At 40.2% G+C, this 8,953-nt stretch overlaps 1 protein-coding gene and 1 long non-coding RNA gene across 2 annotated transcripts; one reads left to right on the top strand and one right to left on the bottom strand.

The window, feature by feature from the left end:
- Positions 1-1,285: 1,285 nt before the first annotated feature.
- Positions 1,286-4,393, bottom strand: SAT1 (spermidine/spermine N1-acetyltransferase 1). Its single transcript, XM_019713799.3, has 6 exons — positions 4,084-4,393; positions 3,767-3,818; positions 3,588-3,671; positions 2,069-2,170; positions 1,936-1,976; positions 1,286-1,805 (listed from the first exon to the last, which is right to left on the bottom strand). Exons 1-6 carry the CDS (start codon positions 4,147-4,149, stop codon positions 1,635-1,637), a joined length of 516 nt encoding a protein of 171 aa, XP_019569358.1. The 5' UTR covers positions 4,150-4,393; the 3' UTR covers positions 1,286-1,634.
- On the top strand, positions 2,213-2,564 carry LOC141569721 (uncharacterized). The gene is made up of 2 exons (XR_012493479.1): positions 2,213-2,337; positions 2,372-2,564. It is a non-coding gene; the product is annotated as an uncharacterized LOC141569721 (long non-coding RNA).
- Positions 4,394-8,953: the final 4,560 nt, after the last annotated feature.

Here is an 8,953-nt window from a genome sequence, read left to right as displayed (position 1 = left end):
TAATGAGCAATAAAAGTTCCCATTATCTAAAGCTATCTCTTCCTCATGCCCCTTCTGAGTTTTTTCAGTCCTGGAAAAAACTTTTTCTTTCCCACTGGAGGTTTTAAGTACTCCTCTTAGAAGCCCACTATGTTAATACCATGTTTCCCCGCAAATAAGACCTATCCAGACAATCAGCTCTAGTGTGTCTTTTGGAGCAAAAATTAATGTAAGACCTGGTATTACATAAGACCCGATCTTATAGTAAAATAAAACCGGGTCTTATATTAATTTTTGCTCCAAAAGATGCATTAGAACCAATTGTCTGGCTAGGTCTTATTTTAGGGGAAACGGTACAGTCCAACAAATGTGTTCTCCAAATGGGATGCTCATTTCCCTTATTGGTACCTGTGTCCAACTCCAACCTGTTTGCCAATTTCCTGTAAAAATATGGGATTTTCGTTCCTGCCTGATAGCAAAGTGATCCACTTTTCCTTCTGAATAGTGTTTTATATAGGGTGAAATTATTGTGGACAAGTTTTTCCCCCAATAATTTCCAATGTTTCAGAATCCCACCTCTGCCTCTTTTACTTGTGTAACAAATGGGCTTATTTATTGTGGGCCTTGGTTTCTAAGCTCTTAAAAATTCTGCAGGTGAAGTGTACAATGTCAATGTCAAGTCATCTTTTACATCTTGTTGCATATAAAACCTTAGAATTCAACTGGCTTCCTTCCATATTTGTTTAAATAATCACTGTTTCCCTGAAAATAAGACCTAGCCGGACAATCAGCTCTAATGGGTCTTTTGGAGCAAAAAATATAAGACCTGGTTTTATTTTACTATAAGATCGGGTCTTATGTAATATAATGTAATACCAGGTCTTTTATTAATTTTTGCTCCAAAAGACGCATTAGAGCTGATTGTCTGGCTAAAAGTTATTTTCAGGGAAACACAGTATAAAGTTTTATGTTGTTTTTGGCCATTTTTATTTTAAACTCAACAGCAAGAAAAATGTCTTAAGAAATAAAGGATTAGTAAAAAATGCTTACACCAGGCCAGCTTTTAGTGTAACAACTTAAATGTGAAATATATTTCCATGCTTTTAAATAATGGTTTTATTTACACTGTGAATTTTTTTTTTACACTGTGAATTTTGATTTTCAGTCAAAACAATGTATTTGCTGACATTGAGTGTCTTCAGTATTGTCCACTGACTCCTAAGAAATGTTTGCAAGGGTTGTACAAGGGTTTCATTGATAGTGATTAAAAATAGGTTTAAAATAAAAAAAAGCTTATACCAAAGGATGAAATCAAAGGGTAGTTTATTAAAAAAAGAATCAAAACAGAAACTCTAAGTACCAGTGTGTACATTGTACACATTTAAATGACTCACAAGAATGAAGTTTTTTTTCATATACATTAAGATCACACCACCCTGTTGTTAATCAAAAGATGTTCAAGGAGAAATCTGACTCCAAACTGCATCGCCATCATAAAGAGACCACATTTCAAACATGCAACAACGCCACTGGTAATAAAGCTTTGGAATGGGTGCTCGTCCTACTATTTCACTACAAACAGGATAGAAAGCAAGATAAGTTGAGAATGTTTTCTAAAACAGAATGCAAGCTGTCATCGTGTACTCCAGCACTCCTTACTCCTCTGCTGCCATTTTTAGCAAGTACTCTTTGTCAATCTTGAAGAGTCTCCATCCCTCCTCACTGGACAGATCAGAAGCACCTCTTCTTTTGTAGAAGTTGATAGATGATTCATTCCATTCTGCTACCAAGAAGTGCATGCTGCTGCAGCGGCATTTCATGGCAACCTGTTACACACAGGGGAGAGGAAAATGCAAACTCAGTGACATTTCATCTGCTTTCCAAGACCCAGTTCTTATCATTATTAAAATAATCCAGTAACCCTTACAGACTCAGAAACCCCAAACCAAAACGTACCTGGCTTAGATTCTTCAGAATTTCTGATCCAATCCCAAAGCCTAAAAGAAAGAGAAATACCATTTAAACAGTCATTTCAAGGACTTCAAGCCCTGCTTTCTCTTTAGAGTCACCCCCCTAAACTCAACCCTACCTCTATAATCACTCATCACGAAGAAATCCTCAAGATACAAGAGTTTGCCAATCCATGGGTCATAGGTAAAATAGTACATGGCGAAACCAACAATGCTGTGTCCTGTAATAAGAATATCATGTGAGCTATGGACAAAAACAATCCATTCAAGTTGTAGCTGCAAAATCAGAAGCCTATCACAGGTTTTAAAAAATATACATGCATGTATTATAGAAATAAAGTAGCCATGAACTGGACTGTCTCCTAACTTTTAGGCCAGTGCAGTCCAGGCCACTGATGGACTATTAGGCCAGTGCAGTCCAGGCCACTGATGGACTATCTCGCTGTTCTCAAAGTATGTATTTGCAAAAAAGCACACATTACAGAGCTGGCTGACACCAGGCTAAAACTGCGGACTGACCACTCTGCAGTCCTCTGCATCTCACACTTAGGAAGCGAGAATGCTTTCATTACTTGCCAGAGCAAAACTGCTATGGTCTTAAACTAAACACACACATTATTCACATCCTATCGATATACTGGTATGTTGACTTGGGAATAAGGTTTACACGGCAGTTCAGAATAGTAAATATTTTTCGTTTAGAAACTCTGCTTCCTTAAGGCCGGGACATTAGGCCAAAAGTACAATGTTTAATTTCAGAACTTGCCTTCCAATTAAAAGACTTTCAATTTGCTCTCCCCAGTTTTTAAGCCAGAAGCAGCAGAGGTATCCCAAACCAGGTATTATGTAACATCCATATACTTCTAAAAAATACCTCATCTCTTATGTTTTCTGCTCGTTTCTTCTAGCTTGGGGAACAGACTTAAGAAAAAAACTTAAGCACCCAGCCAAACAACTTCCCCTTTTAGCTCTGTCTTCTGACCAGTCAACAGGGACCAGCAAAAAAAAAAAAAAAAAAAAAGAAAAACTCCCTTTTATTGGGTGTTTAGAATTCCAAATGGAGGCAAAGGTTTCAAATTAAACTTTTTTGCCATTTTATAGTCCTTGGCAAACACAGGAAGCGAGTATTACAGTTTCTGATCTACCGTGTTTTAAGTGTGCGATAATAGGACCTTACCTCATTTTTATCATGATCATCTACTTTATTGTGTAAAGGATGTTTTAGTTACCTCCCCGCCCATCCATGTACACGGAAGGGCCATGTACATGGCGAAGCTAGAGACTGTAACCTGAAGATTGGGACAAATTAAAGAAAAAAATGTGATTTAACACAATTACAAAAAAGGTTACGTTAGGGTCAAACAAGAACCATTTATGAAACTGAATTACAACAAATTACATTATACCTAACTGTTCCGGTCTCCACCGCACTCCGATACTTACACTTAAACAGCTCTTTTAACCCGCCCTATTATTAAGCGCAGCACATCTATTTTTTTCCTCATTAGTTTGAACACTGGCTATTATTTCTGGCCAACTTCTAAGTAACCTTGCCCTTTGTGGTCAGTGGTTCTACACGGCAGACACTACGTTTACACAACACTAGGTCTCTGGCTTCTGGAACGGGAGGGTGGTTACCTTCTGGAGTGTGGTGCTCTTTGGGTACTTCTGCCACCAGGCAGTGGTAGAAAGGGTGCTCTCCGAAACCATCCTCTAGCAGATCTGCAAAGGGAAACAGGGAGGGGCAGACAGTGTTGGCCTCGGTGAAGGTGACAGGCACCCGCCGCTCGTCCTCCACCCCGCCACTGTTGCGTTACCTTTTTCAGTTAATATTACTTGTTCTTCCATGTATTCATATTTAGCCAGTTCCTGGGGCGATGCACATAGGAGAAAGGGAGAAAAGCATAACTAAGTGAGGCCCCGACCCGGCCAGCCCAGAGGGAACAGAGTGGGTGGGGGTGCGTGGTGATTAGTTCCCGGAGTCCCGCCCTGAGAGGCGCGGCGCAGCGCGGCCGGGGCTGGGGGAGGCGGGCGGAAGAGAAAACCTGCGGCGAGGCGCGAGGCCGGCTCGGCCGGAAACGGAGCCGCCTCCCACCCGCACCTCGCCCCAGGAGAAGCCTGGGCTTCCCGCTACCTTGATCAGCCGCAGGATGTCACTGCAGTCGGCAGCGGTAGCCGGGCGGATTACGAAGTTAGCCATTTTCGTCTTTTGCTTTTCTTCCCTTTGCGGACCAGGCCCCTGTATTTGAACAGCAGGAGAAGGTGGTTCTTCATTCGTCTCCCGGGAGCGTCCTGTCCTCAGTCAGGCTGGCACCATGACCCGGGGAACCTCGGTGAGCAACAGAAAAACTTCCGCGGACTGCAACTGGAACTGCGTGTTTGAGCCGCTGCGGAGCTCCGCTTTTTAGCACGAAGCGCCGCCCCGGGCCGTGAGGCGGTGGCACCTCGTCCAATGGGGCCGCGACCAGTTCCCCCCTCTTCCGGGCGCCGCCCTGTCTTCCAGAGCCTGTGAACCCGGGAGGTACGGGCGGGGTCGGCGAGACAAGCGCCAGTTTTGTAGCGGCGCCCTCTAGCGGCTTCTTGAGGAAGGAGCCTTTCCGGAAGCGTGACCTTGGAGCCTAGGCGTCCCTGGTCACTTTTGCAAAAGGAAGGTGGGTTGCCTTTGTGGCCCCCGACCGGTGACTGTGCTGTTTCCTTCTTGTCCAGTCGGGGAAAGAATCTCGGGAGACCTGGCGTTGGGCAATGGGGTTCTAAAAGTGTGGTCTGGGGGAACCTTTTGGGGTTCCAATATCCTTATAAGGAGTCTGTGTCAAAACTATAGTTTCGTAACGATAGTAAGATGTCATTTGCCTTTTTCAATCTCGTTGGAAGGAATTTTCCAGACGAGACCGGAAGTGTGATGACGTCATTGCTCAGATGACTAAGGGAATGGGTGTATATTTTTGTGTCTTCTAGAGTTTCTTAAGGTAAGCTATTAGATTTCTCAACAATTTTTTTCTCCTATGCAGTACTTGTAATTTTTAGAGTTAACAGAATGTTTTCCTTTATACTTTTTTTCGTTCTTACTCTTAGTTAAATCTCTGACTTCACTTGTGGAAGAAACACTCCTGCCTGAGGTACACTCTTCATAATTTCTTTTAGTGAAGCTCTGCCTTTGTAAAATTTTCTGTTTTGTTTGTCTAAATGTCTTTTTTAAAGTTTTAAAAAATTTGTTTTCAGTTAGTTGACATTAAATATTATTTTATATTAGTTTCAAGTGTACAGCATGTGGTTAGACATTTGTATAATTTTTTCAGTGATTCCCTCAATTAGTCTAATACCCGCCTGGCACTATATATAGTTGTTGCAGTATTATTGACTATATTCGCTGTGCTGTACTTCACATCCCTGTGACTATTTTGTAACTACCAAATTGTATTTCTTAATCCCTTCACCTTTTTTATCCTAAATATAGAGGGTGCCAAAAAATGTATACACATTTTAAAATGGAAAAAACTGTATTAAAATTGTAATACTCAATATATACCAATAACAAAAGATGAATACGTCATGTGTATACACTTTTTTGGCACCCCTGGTATGTCTAATTCATCTCAAAATTCTTTTTTTTTCTGTAGTGATTTGTTTTTTTTAAACTTTTTTAATTAGTTTCAGGTGTACAAAACAATTTAATAGACATTTATTATTTATATCCCTCAAACAGTGATAATCCCCTTTCCCCATCTACTACCCCTCTGACACATCTCAAAATTCTTGATTTGTTTCATTGCTTATTGAATTTGAGGTTGGAAGTTATTTTCTTTCAGCATATTGATGATATCTGACTATCTTCTGACTTCCATTGCTTTTAAAAGTTGTTGTAACCCCTACTTGCTCCATCTTCTGTGCTGTTTTTTTCCCTTTAGAAAATTTTTATTTTGAAGTAATTATAAGTTTACAGGATGCACGATGACATCGTTGCTCTGGTGACTAAAGGAATTTGTGCCTGTGTATTGTTTTCTAGAATTTTCTAAGGTTAAGTTTTTTTGGATTCTTCAGTAATTTTTAAATGTCCCGAGAGCAAAATGTTTGAGAATAGTTGGATTACAGTATAGCTATTCCTGGATTGTATCCACTGGCACAAGTATTCAAGCCTCTTACAGATAGAGGTTTTCTTCTACAACCCACCTTCCCAGACAGACCCTCCTCCGGAGGGGTCTGCTTTGGCTGCCCTGCCTGGGTTTCCCAGATGAGTCAAAGAGAAAGCATAAAAGGGGCCTGCAGTGTTCTCAGTCTGTAGAATGAGAGGTTGAACTATCACCACGTGACCCCCATTCCCAAATATTACAAGTGATTCTCTGCCTTTGCTAGGAACATCCTATATGTAGAAAAGAAAGCAAAAGTAGGTTTTCTGTTACTCTTCTCACCCTCTGGGGATGTCATGCATAGTGAGTCACCGTGGGAGTTTATGGAATGTCTTTCTCAAAGATCTTTAAAAAGAGTGTTGATTCTCAATTGTCTAAACTATTGCAGGTGGTGTCTTTCCTGACACCATGACACATGGATGACCAATCATAGGCCACTGCTTTGGTCTAATGCAGGAGGACTTAGGAGAGCTTGTTACAAATTGACTGACAACCACAAATTAAACTTCCATGACTAAGCTCTAATGATAGCTGCCTAGTTGAAGCAAGAACAAGGCCATTTTCAATTTGGGTTGCTTAGTGTTTTAGAGTAATGATTGTTTCTTTAAAATGCATGATATATTTTTTCTATTTATTCTGTTTTTCCAGTTTAAGTTTTATGCTCTTATGCTTTACTTTGCCCTCATGACAAGAAGAGCCTGTTCTGAAAAACAGATGGCCAAAGAAAAGCTCATTATGATCGTGTTTGTGCACGTGTAAAAGCTCGGAATCCTAAGAAATTTGAATTTTCTTCATGGCAGTGAAGCGCTAGGCTTTTCCATTGTCATAAACAGATACAAGGGATGACCAAAATTATCCTCTCGATACTAGAATATATATATTTAAAACTGCATAAAAAGGGGATTAACTGCCTAGCATTTGGAAAACTTACTTGGTTAATGAGTCAACAAATCAACAATTATTTATTGAATCTTGTGCTTAGGGGTTATAAAGGAAGGCTAAGTTTTGAAACCAGCTCTCAGGGTACACAGTTTACTTTTAGAGATTTATGTGTAGTTTTATACAACAGAATTTCATAAAGAATTCCAATAACTGAGGAGGTCTGAATAGGGGGAGAGTAGGAGGAAGGGAAATGCCAAGGCACTGCCCTGGGTGTTTTACATTCATTGTTTCTTTTCATCCTTAAAACTGTTATGAAATAGGTAATGTTAGCTCCATCTTTAGAACTGAGAAAACCAGAAGCTCAGAGGGGTCACAAAATTACCAAAGCTAGGAAGTGGTAGAGCTGGGGAAGAAGGAAGTCTGTTGATTTCCATGCCAAAGTAAAGATGCCCAACATGCCTATTATGGCAGTTGTCCTATTTATTTTTTGACTTATTAAAGTAATGCATACTGATGAAGAGAATTAGAAAAGTGCAGAAACATAATACAAATATGTGCAGGGCCTCCTTAAGGGTGAAAGAGCTGATGAAGAGAAGTGTCCCGCTGACAGCCAGCACCAACTGCCAGAGGCCGTTTTGGACCATCCAACCTCAGTTGAGCTGTCGGTGACTGCAGCCATCCAAGCGATCCAAGGCAAGACCAGCAGAAGAACCACCTACTAGCGGATCCCAGCCCACATTATCAACCCACAGAATCGTGAGCCCCCAAAACTTATTTTAAGCCACTAAATTTGGGGGTGGTCTCTTACACAGCAAAGGCTAACCGAAACCTGATGCCCATCTTGGTTGTTTACACTTGGCTTCTATTCTGATTGGTTGTAGTGTCCATTCTGTCTGGTCTTCTGCTTTGTTGTACCTGTTTTATTTTATTTTATTTATTTATTTTTATTTTATTAGTTTCAGGTGCACAAGACAAAGCAAAACTTAGACATTTCTCATTTATATCCCTCACACTGTGTGAACCCCTCTCCCCCCATCCACTATCCCTCTGTGTTGTACCTGTTTTTAAATATTTTAAAAATCACCTCTGCTGTGTGTAAGTGTAATAACCAATTGGTATGGTATATCTATAATTTGTATCCTGCAGAATAGTGTATGATTGGGTCAATTTACTTAACCTTGTTAGGTCATCATTTCTTCATCTGTAAAAAGTAATAATAATGTCCTTCATATGGTTAATTGTTGTGAGGATTAAATGAGGTAATACATATAAAGTGCTCAGTACAGCACCTAGAATAATTGTTAGTGTTATTACTATTAACATTACAGTGTATTTTCCCATATCATTAAATATATTTAACTTTAAAAAAATGTAATGGCTCCTTAGAGTTCCGTTGTGTGCAATTTATTTTATCATTCTATTGTTGAAGATTTAGGTTTTTTTCCAATGATAAATAATGCTTTGATGAACATCTTTCCACCCAAGTTTTGGCCCAGGTTTCTGATTGTTTCCTTAGGTAGATTCCCGGAAGTGAAATTACTAGGTGAGTGGAGATGTAATTTTGTTCATCTGCAGCCAGAGAAACACTCCAAATTCAGGTGTAGATTTGAATGACTCTTTGGATGTGCTCACTGTAGCTTGAATTGTCTAAATTTTGATAATATTTGTGTTCCATAGGTTGTAATACTTGGGGTAGTCTAGAAGTTGGATTTTTCTCAGAGGGTGGTTTTACTACATGTGGGTGACAGCCAGTGAGATTGGTCAATAAAACCAACCAGCCCTAAGAAAACACCAGGTTCGATCTTTCTCTCTCTCTCTCTCTCTCTCTCTCTCTCTCTCTCTCTCTCTCTCTCTCTCTCTCTCTTTCCCTTCCTTCCTTCCTTCCTTCCTTCCTTCCTTCCTTCCTTCCTTCCTTCCTTCCTTCTTCCCTCCCTCCCTCCCTCCCTCCCTCCCTTCCTCCCTTCCTTCCTTTTTTATTTTTTTATTTTTTTTATTTTT

The sequence above is a fragment of the Rhinolophus sinicus genome, chromosome 18 (genome assembly GCF_057876585.1).
Source record: "Rhinolophus sinicus isolate RSI-liver-muscle chromosome 18, RSI-T2T, whole genome shotgun sequence".
Taxonomy (NCBI): domain Eukaryota; kingdom Metazoa; phylum Chordata; class Mammalia; order Chiroptera; family Rhinolophidae; genus Rhinolophus; species Rhinolophus sinicus.
This window is presented reverse-complemented; position numbering and strand designations above follow the sequence as displayed.

Bases quoted from the DNA above. Each gene is read 5' to 3' on its own strand.
- SAT1 (XM_019713799.3), bottom strand. From the start codon at position 4,149: ATGGCTAACTTCGTAATCCGCCCGGCTACCGCTGCCGACTGCAGTGAC. The intron at 3,819-4,083 runs GTAGCGGGAAGC...GCATCGCCCCAG, and splicing joins ACATCCTGCGGCTGATCAAG to GAACTGGCTAAATATGAATA. The intron at 3,672-3,766 runs GTAACGCAACAG...TTCCCTTTGCAG, and splicing joins AGTAATATTAACTGAAAAAG to ATCTGCTAGAGGATGGTTTC.